Genomic DNA, 20,204 nt, shown 5'->3' on the forward strand with positions numbered 1-20,204 from the left:
AAGTTTTGAGGGAAAAACATCTGTCATCAAGATTTTTAAAAATACGTAACAACAATAAACAATTCAGAAAATTAACTAAAATTTTTCAGAAGAGGGCAAAAGTATAAAATGCCTAGAAACAAATAGTAAGATTTACATAAAGGAGCATATTTAACTCCATGAAACATACAAGCCAACTTGAATGTGCGTGTTTAATTTGCATGCAGTAAAATTGGCTCATTCTGGTGTACAGCTCTCTGAGTTTTAACCCATATGTAGATCTATGTAATCACCATCCTGGTCAGTATTTCAAAAGAGATCTGCCGTCTCACCTCCTAAATTCCGCTCGTGACCTTTCAGTCAAACACTCATGCTGTGAACCCCATCCTCTGGCAACCACTGATTTGTTCTCAGTGCTTTGTAGTTTTGTCTTTTTTTTCAAAATGCCATACCAATGGAATCATATAGTATGTAGCCTTTTGAGGCTGGCTTCTTCCAGTCAGCATAATACCTTTGGGAATTTTCTATGTTGATATCAATCATCTGTTCATTTTTACTGCTGTATAATATTCATGAAATGGAAATACCATAGTTTATCATTCACCCATCGAAGGACATCTGGGTTGTTTCCAAGTTTTAGTGAATTTGAGTAGAGCTCCTATAAACATCCATGTACACATTTTTATGTGAACATAATTTTCATTTATTTACCGATGTACCTAGAAATGGGATTTGTGGGTAATTTGATGAGTATTTAACTTTATAACTTCATATAATGTTACCACAGTGTGACCTCCTCAAAAGCATCCATTGAATGCAACCCATTACTTAGTGTAGAGCAGATTTTAAATACTGAAAAAGATTTTAAATATTTTAGAAATAAATGCAATCACAGAATTTTTGAGCTGGCCAGAAACATAAAGAAAAAATTGGCCTCAATGGAAGAAAATAATTGTCTCATTTAACACAGCTAGAAAGTGTTGGAGCAATGGAGTACTGACCTCCACTATCCTTGCCCAGTGCTCATTCCTTTATATCAGACTGATTTCAGTACCTCAGCATGCAAGCCTTATATTTTAATTTGATTTAATATATTGCATAATATACACATACTATATACTATATATTTGAATAAATGACAATAGCTAACAGTGAGCTATATCAATGAGTCAACATTGTGCAAAGCAAGTTACATGTATTCACTCATTTAATCCTTACAACAGCCCTATGAGGTGGTGGTTTGTTATGTTCATTTTACAGATGAGGAAATAGAATGACACAGAGTCTAAGTAACTTGCTCAAGAATACATTGCAGGCTACTGATTGTGCTAAATTTTAATACTGGACACCTGGCTTCAGGTCCTGGGTTCTTCACCTCTAAACTGGGCTTATTGTTAAGAACAATCAGCACAGAAACAGAGATTCCAACTGATGAAGTGACTTCCTCAAGTTCATTCAGCTTTTAAAAATAGAAAGGCCAGGATTTGATCTTGGCTTATTATGTCTCCAAAGTCCATTTTATTTATTGAACAAATATTGACTGAAAGTCCAGTATGTGTCTTCTCTTCTAGGCGTTGAGCAGAGAAAGGGCCTCTAAGGAAGGAGCTTGCATTCTAATACAGAGACATAAATAAGTAAACAAGAACGTGTATAATATAATTTCAGATAGCGGTAAAACCAGAATAAAGAAGGCAAAGAAGACAGAGCACGATGGATAGGAATCTGGTATCTATTTTAGACAAGGTGATCACAGAAGGCTTGTCTGAAAGAGTGACATTGAGCAAAGATCTGAATCCACATTCTTCCAGGCTTTGGTAATAAGTTTGGATTTTATAATAAGTGTAATTTGAAGCCAAGGACTGTTTTCAGTGAGGGAGTGATGTGAATGATTCATGTTTTTAAAAAAATCACTCTGGCCTCTGGGTGAAGTATTAACAGGGTAGAGAGGGGATCCATGATGTCAGGAGGCTACTATCAAATCCAGGGGAGCTCTTGCCTTGGTGGCTTGGATTAAATGACTACAGTCGAGGAAGTAGCCAATTTGGCCACCTTTCAGGATATGTTTTGAACACAAAACTGCCAAAATGTGCCATCTTCATATTCCTAGAATAGTACTCAGTAGTCACTGAAAATGTGTGCTGCTTCTTACATTCTCTTTATGTGTTTTATATTTTAAATAATTTTTAATGTCCACCAATGTGCATTAAACTAAAGCATATTTATTATAACATTTCTGAAAGAAAAAAGTACTCAAGAGTATTGAATCAGATCATAAAAAAGTCGAAGAACTTTTATCAAGCTACCGGATATTTTTTATGCAGACAGTCCCTGAATGTTGCACACACAACGTATCCATAGCGTATGTATACTGCTTGCTGCTTTCCTCACTATGTGCCTTGTACAGCTGCATGAGCCCCTATAAAAGACCTTGGGCATTTTAATCAATACATGTTTTTCTATCATACTGGGTCAACAGCAGGTGCTAAATAAATAATTATTCATTTCTTAATATCTGACATAGGGATTTAAGTGAAAATTAGGCAAAATTTTGATTTAATTCTTATTATTGTTTTCTCTCTTGTCATTCTTGAGTAAGCAAATGGATTGCTGGTTTCCACAGCCACAGTAAGCCCGATTGTGATTTTTAGTATTAATACGGATCTTGTTAATGTTTCTTCATTGTGCTTCATATATATTTGCCCCATGCATAAATGAATAATTTTGTTAACCAACCTTTTCCTATTGCTACAAACTCCTAATTATAGTCTTAATTTTTTTCTGAATGAGGATTATATAGTTCACTCACTGTTGGACGTAAATCTGAAAAGCCCATGCTTGCAACTGTAGCCGTATTTATAACAGAATCAATACCAAATAGAATAATTGGTGATTTTATTAAAGCCTCACATACCGCTTTACTCCTGGAGTTACAGTTGAAATGAAAACTCTAGGGAGCACATGTTAATTCAGGACTTTTGAAGCTTGATTATTGTAAACCTATAGATTAAGGACTTTATAATAGTGTTGGCAAAGGGGGCTGAATTTTGTTAAACTGGTTTTGGCTAGCGAAAAAGATTTTTCAATTCTGTTTGATAAACAGCTTTGTGAAATCAATGAAACTTGATGGTTTAAGCATTGTCTTGTATACATTGCCTGATTGTAAAATCGATTGACAAATGGAAGTTGCGAGGCATTCAGTGAAGGCTTCATGAAGAGAAATACAAATGATTTTTATGCATCTATCCAAACCATTCTTTTAAAATCAAGTCCATCTTTCAAGATAAAAGTTATGAGGAATATATTACTGATTAGAGAGGGTTTGAATCAAACATCAATATACAGGAAAACCTTACTGAAACAAAAAATATTTCCTAATTGGAACTGTGTGGAGTAAAACCTCCAAAGACCAGAATATTTAGAGAGAATAGTAATCTGAGTATTTAGATTTTCTGTTTATTGGATGACTTTGTTGTTGTTGTTGAGAACTATTTTAAATATACTTATTCCAATTTTCTATTTTCGAGTGGTATATACAAAATACAACTGATCATTTATTGAGCAATGGAAACTTTTCTGAATTGAGGGTCATTTTCTGAATATAAGTTGTAATGACAATTAAGTTAATATTATTAAATGAGAATTTCTTGTGAAGCATTGTGCTATATAGCTCAGCAAATACAAAATAATGATTAATATATTGCACCTATTTTCAAAGTGTTTACAGTCTTTGTAGGTTTCTTATATAAACAGATTATTGTAGTAATAATTGATAATAATTCTATAGGTATACTTTTCATATATGCAGAATGAGAAACATGTAAAATTACATAATTATTATAGTAATATTAATAGATTTTCTCCCCAAGTTTGATTAAACTTCTATAGAAAAGTTCAGAATACAGTAAATATTTTAGAAGCCTTTCATTTAGATGTTTACATATTGATTTTTATATATTGACATTAAAGTATGGGTTTTATTTCCAGCTGCAAGAAACTTGTACAACATAAGCTATACATAAATTGCAATATGGCTTTATATATATTTTAGAAATGGTTCAGCAAGTTTATTAATCGATGCTTAATTACCCCATCAGTAGTTGCATTAAAATATAAGCTTGTCCTCCTTGGAATGTAAACTAATTGAAATCTATATTTCATAAACCCATACAATAGTTCTTTTCCTCAAGAGACATTTTACAATTTATAAAGTTACCACGAGCAATAAAATAAAGATCATGGATTAAGGGTGTTTCTCAGAAAATCTCTAGAGAATATTGAAAAAATAGCAGGACTTTGATCTTAATGAATAAGGATCATATACAGGAATCAATTGCTTTTGGTTCTCCTCCTTGTGTTGACTATTACAGTACTTATCAATCAAAATTTCTTTCTCCGTAGTGTTTGTAAGTTATACTAATAAGGGAAACTTCCACAAAGCCACAGTAAAATGTTTATTTCCACAGTAAAATGTTCAGATGATCAAGAGAGATTTTGTAGTTTTGATACAATTGGAATAAATTCAGTTAAAAAAAACAGACAGAGTAAGGTCAAAAGCATGCAACTTAATTAGAATTTAATCCTTCCCATGTTCATACTTTAGGAGCTAGGCCCCAAATTCACTGTTATCTTGATGTTAATGATAATAAACATCATTACTAAACAACTAGACAGATTTGATTGAAAATCCTGGTTTGTTTTAACTGGTTTCCGAGCCTAACTCTAAAGTGTATCTTTTCATTCTTATGGTCCAAGGTGGTGGTTCATAAGCCATCACATCTCTATGCCAGGCAGCAGACTGGAGGAAAGTGTGAAGAAGAAAGGAGGCAAAGTCTGGCTCCAACCATGTTTTAAATAAAGTGCTGGGAAGATGCCAGACAACGTGTCGGAACTTAATCCCTTGTAAAGCTTACCTTCAAGAGGAGCAGAGAAATGTAATCTTTATTTGGGCCACAAGCCCAGCTGAAATTGTGCAGTCTGTTACTGTGAAGGAAGTAGAGAAGAGACATTCAGGATTCTAGCAATCTTTGTATCCATCCTTACCATTACACAAACTGTATTCTTGAGGGCAACAAATGAGTTGCAGCATGATGTATGAGGGACTTGGCATCCAGAGGGAGAAATGGAGAAGTAGCAACAACATGATAAGCTGATAGAGCCCTAGAGAGTGGAAGTGATTTTTAACATTTCTTTAAATGTGAGATTTCAGAAAGAAATAGTCTGAAGATTGTATATTGGTTTTCTAGGGCTTCCGTAACAAGATACCACAGGCTAGATCACTTAAAACAATAATAACTCTTTCACAGTTCTGGAGGCTAGAAATCTCCTATCAAGGTGTCAGTAGGCTCATGCTTGATCCGAGACTCTGGGTGGAGTCTTTCCTTGCTTCCAGTGTTGGCCATCGATTCTTGGCCATTGATTCTTGACATTCCTTGGTTTGTAGCTGCATCACTTCCATCTTTGCCTCTGTGATCACATGGCTTTCTCCCTGTGTGCCTTTAGGTTCACATGATGTTTTCCTCTTCTTAGAAGGGCATTGATTTTGTTGGATTGGGGCCTATTCGAATGTACTCACCTAACCTTATTTCAAAAATCCTATTTCCCAATAAGGTCACATTCATAAGTACCAGGAGTTAGGACTTCAGTATATCTCTAAGAGGGACACACAATTCCACTTCTAAAAGAGTATTTCTAGAAAATATACTGTTTGATATGGTTTAGAAATCCAGACAAGAAGAGTTTGTATTTTGTTTTTGATTTTATAATGAGCTCCCACTTATGAATAAAAGTCCATGTTATTCTTTAAGGCTTTTAGATTCAGACTTCTGTTATTTTTGATGTGTCCATGGACAAAACCAAGCTTTAAGGGGCCCTGATTGGTTAGAATAAACCCATTTAGACTTTGTTTTTTTCTTTTCTGTACCAAAACCCATTCCCTTGAGTACCACATCAGGCATTATGTCTTCTTTGTCATTTCTATGTTTATAACACACAAAAGTATGCATGACATCATTACTAAGCTCTGTTTCTAGTGTCTTCAAAGTTTACACTCTGTATCTTGCCTTGCATTCGGTGTATATTGTGTAACTTACTCAAAGTTTCGTTCGTATTTCATTTTTTAACTTTGCATACTATTATTACGTGATTCATAATGTAGTTTCTCAGTCTGCTGAAGATTAGAATTGGTGCATTAAATGGTAGAGCTGGTGCATTACATTTTTAAGGCAGATATGTAAGCCATGAGAGGTAAAAATTAAAACTGACTTCTAGAAGACAGAAACAATATCAACATATACACAAACTATAAAACATACATGTGTGTACACTCATGAATAAGAACCACCTTCTTAAGGATAGCAGACTTAGATCATTTATTAACAGTTCATTGTATCTCAGAATACTGTACAATGACTCAGTTGATATCAATATAAGTTTATATTTCATTACGTATGTTTATAAATGTTTCAGTCTAAGTTGTTCAGTATTTGTATTTTAAATGGTATTATCTATGAGGGCTTAATGGCACAAGTTTTAATTCTGTAGAAAATTTACTGAATAAGAACAGCTTGTTTTACAATACAAAATATCATTCTTAAAAATAAAATTGTTACCTGTATCATCTTTTAATTTTGATTTACTTACATATGTGAAAAATAGAGTAAATTATTAAGTCCAAAAGAAAAATCTCATTTAAATGAAATTAAGTGTATGTGCATGCTTTGTATGTTCATAGCAAATGTGATTATCTCCTTGCTATATGTTTCTGTGGAACCAGGCCTTCTTACTCTCTGTGGTTAGTACATGCAATTTATGAATGTAAATGTATAATGTCACTTATATGTGAAATCTAAAAAAGCCAAACTCATAGAAACAGAGAGAAGAATGGTGGTTATGAGGGACTAGAGGGTGATGAAATGGGGGAGATATTAGTCAAAGAGTACAAACTTCCAGTTATAAGACGTATAAGTTCTGGGGATGTAATGTACAACTTGGTGATTATAGTTAACAATACTATATTATATACTTGAAAGTTACCGGTAGAGTAAATCTTAAATGTTCTCACCACACACACACACACACACACACACACACACACACACACACACAAACAGTGGTAATTAGGTGAGAAGATGGTGGTGTTAGCTAATGCTGGGGTGCTAATTATTTTGCAGTATATAAATATATCAAAATCACATGTATACCTTATAGTTACACAATGTTAATTATAATTCAGTAAAACTGGAAAAAAATTAAAGTGAAGATATTTATCAGTGTATAGGTTATGGATCTTAATGACATCCAAAATATTTTAATTCAGAGAATTAGAGTAAATCATTGTGGACTAGAGTTGAGGGAAATATTGTTATGGTGCATGTCATATAAAGGTGACATAACTTCTCGTGTTTCTTCTTGTCTTGGCAGTGTGTGCAGGAACAGAGAATAAGCTGAGCTCTCTCTCTGACCTGGAGCAGCAGTACCGAGCCTTGCGCAAATACTATGAGAACTGTGAGGTAGTCATGGGCAACCTGGAGATAACCAGCATTGAGCACAACCGGGACCTCTCCTTTCTGCGGGTAAAGATGTCTCTTTCTTTCTCTTCTCTTCTTTGTAATGGACAGTGATGTCACGGTGCATAAAGACGGAATAGTTTGCTTGAACCTGATGGCTAGGTTCTGCTGCCAGCAGGGATTGTGACTGTAGATGGAAAATCAGAGATGCCAAGGCACACCCAGGAGTAACAAAGAACCGTTATGATTGAAATCCTGAGTTTAGAGCAGTTACTGTTACCCTAAGATTGATGAAAGACTCTGTCAGGGTACAGGGCAAGATTCTAGCAAGTCTGTTTTTTTCTGAATTGCAGACAAGAGGCAAAATTTAGGCCGGGGACTAGGAGAGTCAGAGATAAGTTTGGTTAACTTTAGTAATTTCCTTCTCTGCCCCTTTCTATCACTTTGGAAATTTTACGCTATCTCACGTTACCATCATGAGACTGATACTGTTAACTTTAGAAGAAAAATGGCATCTGTTTTTCAAAACCTACAAGTCATTTAAAGTAGACTCACAGGAAATCACCAGCACTTATGTACTTATATAGGTCTCCATATGCATGTATATGAATGCAAAAGTGCATAAATGGAGTTACCCAGAGACAACCAGCCGTTCTATTAACTTGTTTTGGCTCTCATTTATCCTTACTCTGTTAAACCTGTTGTTAGTGCTAAATGCCTACAGTTTCTTAAGTTTTGCTTTAACCAGAAGAACAATAAGAAAATCAAAACTTCAAAGGGACTTTGACAAAGTGAGATGGGGATGTGGTCTTTTGTACAACTAATAATTTATTCTTCATATAAGAATTAATAAGGTATATTTTAAATAAATAGTATTCCTAGAATATTTTTGATTTTGTTTTCAGTAACATTTACACATTTCTAGGGAGCACTGTCTTATATAAATGAAGACGTAAATCATATTTTGAATACTAATACAGTAAGCTATTTAGTAGATAGTAAATTATTTGGAGAACTATGGTAATTTTAATAAGTCTATACTTAGATAAATAGTGAAAACAGTGATTTAAAAATACTGTGACTGTAACAAAAATGTCTAGAAAGGATAACAACCTCAGAAAACATACCACTTCAGAACTTAAATAACACTATGAAACTTACGATATCTGCTTTTAAAATGATTATCATACTAGTACTGAGACAAGGAATTAAGGGCTTTTCATATTCTATTGCTTGGTTGACAGAACTTTAGTTTTACAGGTTCTGTGTCAAAACTTTGTATTAACTGTGATGTTTAATTATGGCACTTTTGTTTATCAAAAATAGATATAAAATTTTTCTAAACTTTTCTAAATCCTTGAATGAGAAGGCCTAAAAAGAACATAACACTTTTTTTTTTCTATTTTGGACTATTTTAAGAAATGATCATGTACAAGCCGTCCTAGAACAGCCAACTTCAAAGGAGTGCATCTGAGTATTAGTTATTAAAATTTACTTAAAAGAGTTTAACTTGTCTTGATTGACGGTTTTCAGATGGGCTTTATTCTTCAGCATCAAAATAAAAACTTGATGGTATATGAACTGATTTGTAGATTTAATTAGAAATGCCAAGAAACTCAATGATATTATAGAAAAGGAAAATTAACTAAGAGCTGAATTCTGAAACAGGGGAAATAGGTTGAATAGTCACTAGATCAGAATAATGTGAGAAAATGTTAAAAGGCGATCTAAGGCCTTTTTCTCCTTATATTTTCCATTGTTTACTATACATGGTACTAGATTTCACTGGCTTAACAAAAAATAGCATAGTTACTGTGACAATCTTCAAAATAAACTACACAAAATTGTCTTGGTTATTATATATTTTATAATTTTACCATTCTTAAGCTCTTGTAACATAACAGGATAGAATGATGTTCATTCTAAATGAACTATGAATGTAGCATATAGACCTTTGTAAGAAAGCCTAGAAATATGACTGTAGCATATAGACCTTCGAGCAGTATGGTCTAAACTGTTGGATATTCTGTTTATTTAGGAACTATTTTGAAGTAAAAAAATTAAGGTAAGTTAATAGAATGAAGGGATTTGAGAAAGAATGCAATAAGGCAGACCAAGTTTTCTACTTGGAGCAAGAAATAAGTTGTTTGTCTAAAAAGTTAATTATCAGTTCCTAAGAAACATCTCTAAAAATTTCAGATAAACTTTGTACTAACACATGCACATATCTGGATTTTAAACTATTATTTAAATATAACTATAATAGGTTTTTATGTTTGTATTTGGCTTGCTAATAACATCCTTTTTTTGTTTTACTTGTCTTTTGTTCCTTTGGAAAATAATCATTTCTAATTATGACGTATATTCATTCACTCAACAAATGGTCTTAACTCCAATGATACAATAGCAAGGAATCTATTGTCCTTGACATCAACAATCTTTCAATCTTGTAGAGGGTTATAGACATAATCACTGTATATATGAATGTGTGTATATATGTTTTTGTGTGTGTGTGTGTGTGTATAAACATATACATATGCCAATATGAAATTTGATAGCCACTGAAACAGAAATAGGGAACCAGAATCAAAATCAAGGTATGGTACTGTGTTAATGGTAAGCCCAGATGCTGGGCAATGAAAGGAATGACTAATTCTGAAGGATTCAGGAACGATTTTGTTGAAGTTGTGCTTGAATTGAAGCATGGGAAAATGAATAGGGGCTCACAAGGTGGGTGGGTGTAAGAGCGTTCCAATGGGAGTAATGTAAGCTAAGACTAAGAAGGCCTTATGTCAAGTTAATAAATGTGTGCCTAGTGTTGTTACTTTAGGTACTAGACCCCAGCCTGCAAATGAATCAAACGCTGTTCTCACTTATATGGAACCTCCAGTATAGTATGGATGAAAATAAATTTGGGGATGGAATAAAATATTAAACTGGAGAGGCAGAGAACCTTATACTATCAATAGATAACTAGGAGACATCAGTACCCAAGTAACAATTTTGCATTTGGGGATTAGATAAAATAGTCAAGGGAGGTTGAAAAGTGTGGGCCCAAGAAATGGGCTTCGGACAGAACTCTCTGAATACCCCATTATCTGCTTTTTGGTGAGTTTAGTGTTTTTCATAACTACTTTTATTAATGAACCCTGAAAGCTAAGATTATTAGCCGAAATCTTCATACTACTTCATTGGATGAGCTGTTATTTCTAACTGTACCTTAGAATATGCTAAAAGTTCTCCATTTAATATAAAATTTCATTTATCCTAATAACTATGTTATGGTTCATTTGTGCTCTTAGCAGCTTCCCTCCAAATTACATAATCTGTTCAATGTTGACACACTGAAATGAGTAGAGTTCATGTGAAGGAAATCTAGTTATTTTACGTTATGCTATTCTTTCTGGTAAATTTTGAATTGTGTGAGTGAATAGTAAACTTTCATTAACTTATCCTTTGGATTTCATAGTGCTCATATATGTGTGTGTGTGTGTGTGAGAGAGAGAGAGAGACAGAGAGACTGTAATTCATTGATCCACTTCTTACAGAGGTGTACAATTTCCCTTCCTCTAAGGATGACCATTACCTATAATGTGCTAAGAGAGACATCATAGATAGGAACCTTACATTTCATTTTGGAATTTATTTTTGTCCTTAAGAACTTAAATTATTTTTGTTTTAAGAATATTTTCCATCCTTTTTTCATCTGTAATTAGCAAGGTCATAGTGTTTCTTATTGTTTGTTTTGTATGAAACGACTCTAGTTTCTGGGATTCGAGATACTTTGTTTACCTCTTTCACTATCTGAATAGTCAGTGCCTAGAACAAGTGCCTAAAATATAGCAGATTTTCATTAAGTATTTGCTGAATAGACAAATAAGTGTTTTTCTCAGTACTTAATCATACTTCCTTATAAATCACTGTTTTATGTATAATATGTTCTCTAGATGAATATGTGGGAACCTCCTCATGTTATGTCAATGTGGTACCTCCACAGGTCGGATGTGTGGGTAATCAGATTCCCTTCCTATGAGGATTTGGAATTGTGACAAGGAACATTTAGTTTCTGTATCAGTTAGCTTCTTGACCACTTCTTGACCACCAGAACACAGCAATTTTTTTCTGGCAGTTTGACTGTCAGAGAGAGCTGGGCAGACAGAGGAATGGCACCAACACAGCAAACAGACAGAGAGATCAGAGAAAGAGGCATTCAACTCAAACCAGTAAATGAGAAAGCCCTTCATTTCCAGGTTCTAGTCTGCTTCCAAAGACTGATTGCATCCTAGCCATTGGGGCCATAGGATATTCTTGGAACTTGGTAGTAACTTTGAAGTGATTTCTTCAAAGATAGGGTTGCTTTCTTTTGCTATTACTAAAATATTCCATCTAGTATTATCTTCCAAGATCTCAAGAACACAGCAAAAGTGGGCCTTTGAAATTGGATTGAAGATGTGCTTATATATAACCCCCCTAAAAACAAACAAAAACCTATGTTTTGTAGATACTTCCTTAATCTTTGTTAGATATATTTTATTGAAATACTTTCAATTATATTCTTTCAAGATGCTTTTATTATATCACACTTGATCCTTATTTCTGTACACACCTTTTCACCCAGCTTTGTTGTAACCTCAAGTTTTTACATTTCTTTTAGTGGAAAACAAATCTAGCTGACAGTATTTAACATTAGACCTCTGAGACACTGAGTAGTTGGCTAGAAAAAGGCCCTAAAACTTATTTACTATGTACTTTATCTCCGTCAAAAGGTTAAGACTTATAATGGAAAACAGCAAGGCATAAAAATCACAGATTTTTTGCTATTGTGTTACACTTTGTGAACTCTCTAAAACAAGATAAAACATAGCAAGTAATGGGAATGAACTATTAGACCTTTTACCCTCATTAAAATTCTTGGGAAATTTCTCTCCTTTGTCATCCCATTGGTCTTCCTTGCTACTGCTGGCATTCAGTAACCCAGAGCTTCTAACAAGGTGCCTGACCCGCTAGCTTTTATACTTTAAATTTATTTTTTCTGTTTTATGTATTCACTTTAAGCAAATAAGTTTTAAGTGCCAACTAAGATAAAGCAGTGTGAGGTATAACGTAAAGTATATATAAGGAATATTAATACCTCTCGTCAACCATTGCTATAATAGGTAATCATTTTTAATCTGGACTTGAATTTAGTTGTTTGCAAATTGTTTTGGGAAAAGTGTGTGTTAGGAAAAGATGAAGAGATACATTTATTTAGCAGTTGAGATCCGTTGACCTGGACTGTTAACAATGTCAATAATTCATTGGACCTCTGAATGCTGTAGTCTAGAAGCCTTAAATCTTAATGATTATACATGTCTTTCATTATTGGAAAATAAATAAAGTAAATGGATACATTTAGATATCTTTTCAAAGAGCAGCATTAACATTCTGTTATAAATAGCAAAAGGCAATGACTTAAAAAAATAGGAAAGTATGATTTTTTAAAGCAAAAAGATTTTTAAAGCTATCTATTCTCAGATAATGAATAGCACATCTTGCATTGGGAGTGTAACAAATTTTGGAAAACATTATCTGTTTGTATATTTGTGTATTGTATATTGATAGAGCTATGGGAGTTTTCTTTTTTCATATGTAAGAAATAATGCCATCTAAAACAGTCTATTTAAAAATAAATGACTCCAGTGTTATTTCTTGATAGAAATCATATAGTTTATTTTTCTTTACCAAAGAAGATGTTCTAGTCTTAAATTCAATTATCTCTATCAATTAGTTGATAATTAATATTTTGTAATGCCATGGAACTACCATCCTCTTTTATCATATATATATATAGATAGATAGATAGATAGATAGATAGATAGATAGATAGATAGATAGATAGATAGATTTTTCATTTATGAGGATGTTGCTTTTTCAACCACTCTCCATAGGACATGGAATTTGCATTGTTTCCTCCAGTGCTGGTCATGGACCTACATTACTTCATTCTCATGCTCATACAGAGTTACTCTTCTGACTGGTGACAAATATTTGCAGGAAGGCAGATAAAGCTATAACTAAAAGACAGTAAGATGCAGACTGGCTCACTGGAACTTAAGACCTTGTCTTCCTTAGCATGGTTTTGTTACAGTAAAGTCAGGGATGATGCTTGGCAGTGAGTTTCAAGTTGCAACAAATAACCCTGCCTATCCCTGTTCCTTACCTTTTCCAGTAAGGATGAACAGCTCAATATGAAATTCTAAAATTTTTGCATTTCAGCCTACTTCTAGCTTCAGGATCTACCTTTTATTCTCCTCTGGCAGTTCAAAGCAGATGACTAAAATTAAATCCAACAGTGTGTGGAGAGGGGTTGTATTGTTTTGTGTTGTTTCCATATCCTACTCACTGGCATCAAACTCTGTGCCTGGGCTAAGCTGTCTGCTGTGTAGTATGATTTAGCAAAACCGTACATTGAGCAATTCATACTTAAAATAGATAATTTACAAAATACTTTATTTCTTTGGGTCAGAAAATGATTTATTGAATAATTTTCTTGAACAGTAGCTACCACTGCCTATCTATGTTTGTTTTTAGTTCATTAAATACCAGATAGAATAACTTGTGTGAAAGAGATTGTGTTAGAGAGATTGATTGGAATCACGATGAGAAAAGCAGCATTCTTTTAGAATCATTAAAAATTGGAGAGGAAAACACCATTTAAATAAAAATTATGGCATAAAAAAGGTGGATTCACATGTATTTTATTCTCACATTTACCCAAAAGATAATATAAGTGCAACATTTTCTAAATCAGCATATCCATTTCAGTGCACATATTTTAATTAGATAGTATAATAAGGGAGAGCAAACTTGAATTTAAGTTTTCTGGTATGACTCTGGTGATATATTTTTAACTGCATTAGATTGGCAGACAAATAAATAAGATTCCTATATCAAGTATTTGTATTCTATAACTATTTACTCAATGAGCAGAATAGTGGAAGTTTCTTCTTTTTTTTTTTTTCTGGTCCTTTTTTCCCCCTTTTTCAGTGTCACTCCTTGGGACAGAAGGCAAGAAAAGACTATGAAGCTCAACATTCAAAATACTTAGAACTAACAATCATGAGGTTCAAAGAATTATACCTTCACAAAATACATCAGTCAGGTAAACAAGCATTAGAATAAGACAGGGTGTTCCAACTCTTTATTTAATTTTTCTTTCTATTTGAATTGCATGTAAAACTACATTTGTAGTAAAACATAACATATTTGCTGTTTTTAGATGATGGAATCTTAGCTGAGTGAGATGGTGAATACTAAAAATGAAGTGGAGAGAATAATATTTTAACATGTTTGTTGGGCCAGAGCAGACATTCTGGGTTAAATGGAATTTTCAAAGCTTTGATAGTTTCTGAAAGCTATTTCTAAGACTGTTAAACATAATACATATGCAATTTTGTACATATGTATTTACAGCTGGCTTTTAAATTGAAACTTAATTTTGTACTAAATCTAATCATAGAACTTGTATTGCAATTGAAAAAGCTATGCAATTTACACTTGGCTTAGAAAAATGTATTTTTTTTCTCAGAGGTTAAATAGTATTTAATCAGAAAATATACATTGACTCACAATCCTGATTCTTCAGCAATTCTACATGAAAAATCAAAAGATAAAATGTCTATATTCTTGCTTTGGCAGTTTTATATAAGTATTTTTGAAACTTTTTTCTTAATCATTTAAGTGAAATATTAAATAAACTATATATTCAACAATTTTGTCTATATCTTAAAATATTAAAAACAAAATAAATTTTATAGTACCTATAAAAAAGATGTATATTTATAGAAAATGAATATTTGAAGGAATATTGGAAAGGACAGAAATAAGAAAGAGAATAGTATAACTTATCATTGTAATAATACCTATATAAATATATGCATATATATTATAAATATAAATTAGTGACCATTTATACATATACATATACATATATGTAAATATTACTTAGCAACCATTTTCTAGATTGAGTCAAGTTAGTGTAAAATAGTAGCCCTATATAATGTTTCTAAGGGATTATTAAAACATACAAATACTTAATAGAAGGATTTTTTTAAGAGATTATTAAAAAATACAAGTACTTAATAGAAGGATTTTTTTTAAGTCCCTAAGTTGTAATGTATTTTCTAGGAAAAAAAAAGTCCTTGTTGCAAATGTACTTAAATTTCAAATGAATTTATTAAGATGCTGAGCAGATGGAAAGTGTTTCTTTATACTTCTGGGGGTTGTGGCACTGACATTTGGCTTAAATGGTGAGTATAATGAATTTGTAGGCTTGTCTTAACCTTAATTAGAGAAAAACGCAAGTAACAAACCCATCTCACTCTATGATTCTTAGATACTCTTTGCTCAGGGGAATTGAGTATATAGAGCTTATTTTTCACCTTTTTTATTTATAACTTTATTTTAAAACTAACTCAGAGAATTTTGGAAATGGGCTACCTTTTAATTCTAAAATCCAAACACTGGAATAAAATTTTGTTTAAAAAAAAATTATGTGCATTTTCGTTAGCTTTATTTTTCTCTGATTCTTAAATGGAACACTTTTTTTTCTTTCAAAAAAGAACAGGATTAAACTTGATGAACAACTTTGTACGAGACCAAATCAATTTTAAAGCTCTCTCTTCAGTCACATAGAGTATAATTTAAAGTTCAGAAGTGTAAAAATAAAATGTGAAAACTTTTCCATTTAGAACCACTGTAATTATTTCTTCTGATCCTTAATTTGAACCCATCTAACTATAAAGTGCTATATTAAAATATATAATGAAAGTGATAAAAATTGAAGTATTTGTTTTAGTAAATATAAGCCTCTTTAAAATCATTCCTATTCAATCTCTACACTGGAATTAGAATATGTAATTGAACGTTGGTTGAAGTAAGCCCTCTTGAACAGCTTGATGCCACGTTTGTTTCCAAAAGTACAAGTGCCTGTGGGTTCCGGGGCACCAGTGGTCCCTTAGTAAGAGTAGCTCTGTCTAGCCCTGCTGGGTTTCTTCCTTCCTTCTTTGAGTCCCTGGGCAGCAAGCATTGAGCCATGCTCTGGAGACTTGACAGTACATTTTTTACAAAGCTTTTTTAGAGTTTCAGCTTTTGGGTGGTAGTGATTTTGTATTTGCTGAAAGGTGAAATTGCAAGTTAAACACTTGGTTGTTTTTAAGAGAAAATCAATAGCCAAAAATGTACAAAGGCTGTACAGAGTGAGGGACAGTTGTTTCAACCATCTGAAAGACGGTATCACATGGAAGCACTGGGAAACACTCGTGAAAGCAATTAATGAGACATCAATGAACCGCTGGGCAGAGTTCATGAAAGACAAACAGTGGAAAGTATAAGAAAATATGTACCAAATGCTGGATGATATTTCTTTCTTAAAACTTTCCATCCTCTGGGAACAGTGGCCAAAATTCTTATTATGTCCGTGTATTTTCTGACTCCTGCCTATAAATCTTATCTTCTACTATCGCTGATGACATTAAAGATCATGTCCATCTTTCAGTCATTCCTAACTTCCTGTATGTATTCAGATCTAACTCTACTGCCCTTTATTCCATGCTCAGACTTTCTCCCCATTGATACACATAGACACGTCCCCTTAGTCCTATCTAGGCTAAATTCCTTCAGGAAGCTTTACTAGCTCCCATGTCTTGTTGAATTTTTCCCATTTATTACATTCATAGCACCTTGTTCTTTGTAGCACTTCCAGTATAGCAATTATTTAATAAGCATTTGTTGAATTTCTGTCTGTTCTCCTATGTACTAAATATCTGAGGGTAGGGGCCATGTCTGGTTCAGTATAGAATTCTACACATTACACAGTGTCTGTCATAGAGCAGCTGCTCAGCAAATATTTGTGGAATGAATAAACAAGTACATTTAATAACAATAAGAGTGAATTCATTTATTCTTTATAACTTTCTAGTTAGGAAAATAAATAATTGAATAGGATTTTTTTAATATATGTATTATTTACTTTTCCAATCAAAGCTCCTCTCTCTAGTGTCTTGTAGAATCTATGGTCTTTCATCTTATGTTTTAGGAAATGTTTTGGTTAATAAATAATATGCTTCCTATAATGGAAACAGGAGAAATTTAACTTACGTAATACAGTCATACGTACAAACCTAATGGGTAGATGAATAGTTCAGTTTGCTGTCTTGGCTGTGTGAAGAGCAAAGTTGAAACCTTCACCACTTTAAGTATCTTCTTCTCTGGCCTGTCTTGGTTACCTGAGACTCCCTTTGTTAACATGATGCCCTGTACGCAGCTACTCTTTATAATCTAAGGTTCTATACTTTTGTATGAAATTATCTATTCCCCCAACCTTAACATGTTCCCCACACTCAATCTGTATTCCCAGATTGAATCCTCACCCCACCTCGACCATCCAATTAAAGCAAAACGAATGTTTTCCATTGTTTCCCCGTGGTACTTAGTGCCTATCTGTGCTATAGCATATGTCACTTTGTATGGGAACTCGTTGGACAGTGAAGTGTACTTTACATTTTCATCGATTTGTATAGATATTTTATAGTGTTGATGTTCAGCAGCTTTTGTCATTGAGCAGATAAGCTGGGTTAAGTGGTTTCCTCCCAGTGAATTGTGTTATACTGAAACTCTATTCTTTGTAATAAGAAACATAGCATTTACAGACATCCTTGGAGTTACCCTTTAGGCTGGCACAGACTAATACCTGATGCATACCATATACTGAGATAAGTACACGGCGCTGTGCTGGTTTTATGCCTAATTTCTGTCTTCGGCTCCTTACTACAGCCCTTTGTCTAGGTGTTACTATTCTCATTTTGTAGGTGGTGAAGCACAGTGACTGTTCCAGGACTATACAGCTAAGCCAGCATTTTGACCCAGTCCTTTTACTTCAGAGTTCAGACACTAGCACTTGGCCTTGCTCCTGCCCACTATTTACCAAAGCTGTTACTTACAGAGGACAGGTTTTTAGAAAAGTTGATTCAAGTCCTGTAGATTTTTACAGAAAAAATAAATTAATTTCAGAACTACACTGATTGTGGCAGAAGGTGGGCCTTGGGAGAACCACTGTAGTTGGGGACCTTGAATAGACCCAGGCTTGCTCAGTGCAGGTAGCAGATGGAATGATGAAAACCTTACAAAAAACTTTTGAGACAAAGTTCTCTACTTCATTATTTAGATTTTATAATAAAAATAAATATACATTCACTCATTCAGCAGCTCTTTTTTGACTACCAGCTCGTTGTAATTTGCTGTGCTGTGTTTACAAAGTATAGAGTAATGTTAAGAGTTCCTAGCCCAAACCTTATAAATGCTGAAGGTGTGGCACAGACAGTAAATGCCACAGACATTGCCAGCATGGACTCAGTCCCTGTACGAACAAGGGCTACATCTTATCCTTCTTTATATTCCCAGCACCTAGCACCCTACCTGGTACACACACACAAAAACTGTAAGATAAATAATGGATGATTGAATATTATGTATTTAGGTGTGTGGAGGGGGCAGGTGTCACAGAAAGATTCATAGAAGTGGTTTCCTGGCCCACATGGAAGGAGCTTAGCAGTCACCACTCTATCCGAAGAACAAGTACAAAGCTGAAGAGAGTGAAAAAATCAACTCTTCAGGGGCACCCAGTCATAGGGGAGCCCCCACAGTACTGTGAGATTTACCTCCAGAAGCCCAGTCGGATTCCCACAGTAAATATAGGAGAAAAATCCGCTTAGGCTTCTCACAGGAGGAGAGGAAAAAGAACTATTTTGAAATGAGCTCCTTTCTTCTTAACAAGGCCTACCTTCAGGGGAAATTAGTTAAACCACAGCCTAACCTGCTGAGGCATTATCAGAGCCTGACTGACCTGGGGAAGGGAAATAGCCAACACCAGCCCACTCTAGCCATCCCGTCCCACCAAAAGGGGGAGATGAAAGGCTGGGAAACACTTGTGAAGTTCATAGTTCAGAGGCACAGGCTCACTGAAAGACTGAGGCCTAATCATAGGACTCTAGCCTAGGTCTCCTGTCTCCCCACCACATTACTAAATGCCTTCTTGTACCACCTGCTTTAACCTAGTACACCATGTCGGCTATCAAGAAAAAATTACAAGGCATACCAAGGGCAAACACCACATTTTGGGGAGGTAGAATGAGCACCAGTACCAGCCATGGCAGGGATGTGGGTATAATTGGACTGGGAATTTAAAACAACTATGCCTGATATGCTGAGGGCTCTAACAGCTGAAGCAGACAGCACGCAAGAACAGACGGTCAACATGAGCAGAGTGACGTAAACCTAAAGAAAGAGTAAAAACAAAATGCTAGAGCTAAACAACCAACCAACCAACCAAACAAACAAACAAAAACACTGTAACAGAACTGAAGACTGCCTTTGAGGGGCTCGTTAGTAGACTGGACGTGGCTGAGGAAAGAATCTCTGAGCTAGAGCACGTCTCAAGAGAATCCTTAAAAACTGAAAAGCAAAGAGAACAAAGACTAAAAAAACATAGCGGGATATCCAAGCACTGTGACATGGCTATATGATTCCAACCATATGACTATTTGGAAAAGGCAAAACTATGGAGGCAATAAAGGAATCAGTAGTGGTGAGGGTGGGGGAGCGGTAATGGGGAGGCAGGGGGAGATAAATAGGCAGATCACAGAGAATTTTTAGGACAGTGAAGACACTCTGTATGATACCATA

The 20,204-nt window shown here is 34.2% G+C and overlaps 1 protein-coding gene across 2 annotated transcripts in view; it reads left to right on the forward strand.

Moving 5' to 3' along the window:
- ERBB4 (erb-b2 receptor tyrosine kinase 4) overlaps nt 1-20,204 on the forward strand; it is a 987,764-nt gene that overhangs the window by 370,680 nt on the left and 596,880 nt on the right. For both annotated transcript variants that reach the window (XM_031678247.2, XM_031678250.2), the window contains exon 2: nt 7,399-7,550. In XM_031678247.2, the coding sequence (XP_031534107.1) occupies nt 7,399-7,550 (152 nt within the window). The remainder of the gene's footprint in view (nt 1-7,398; nt 7,551-20,204) is intronic.

The sequence above is a fragment of the Vicugna pacos genome, chromosome 5 (genome assembly GCF_048564905.1).
Source record: "Vicugna pacos chromosome 5, VicPac4, whole genome shotgun sequence".
Taxonomy (NCBI): Eukaryota; Metazoa; Chordata; class Mammalia; order Artiodactyla; family Camelidae; genus Vicugna; species Vicugna pacos.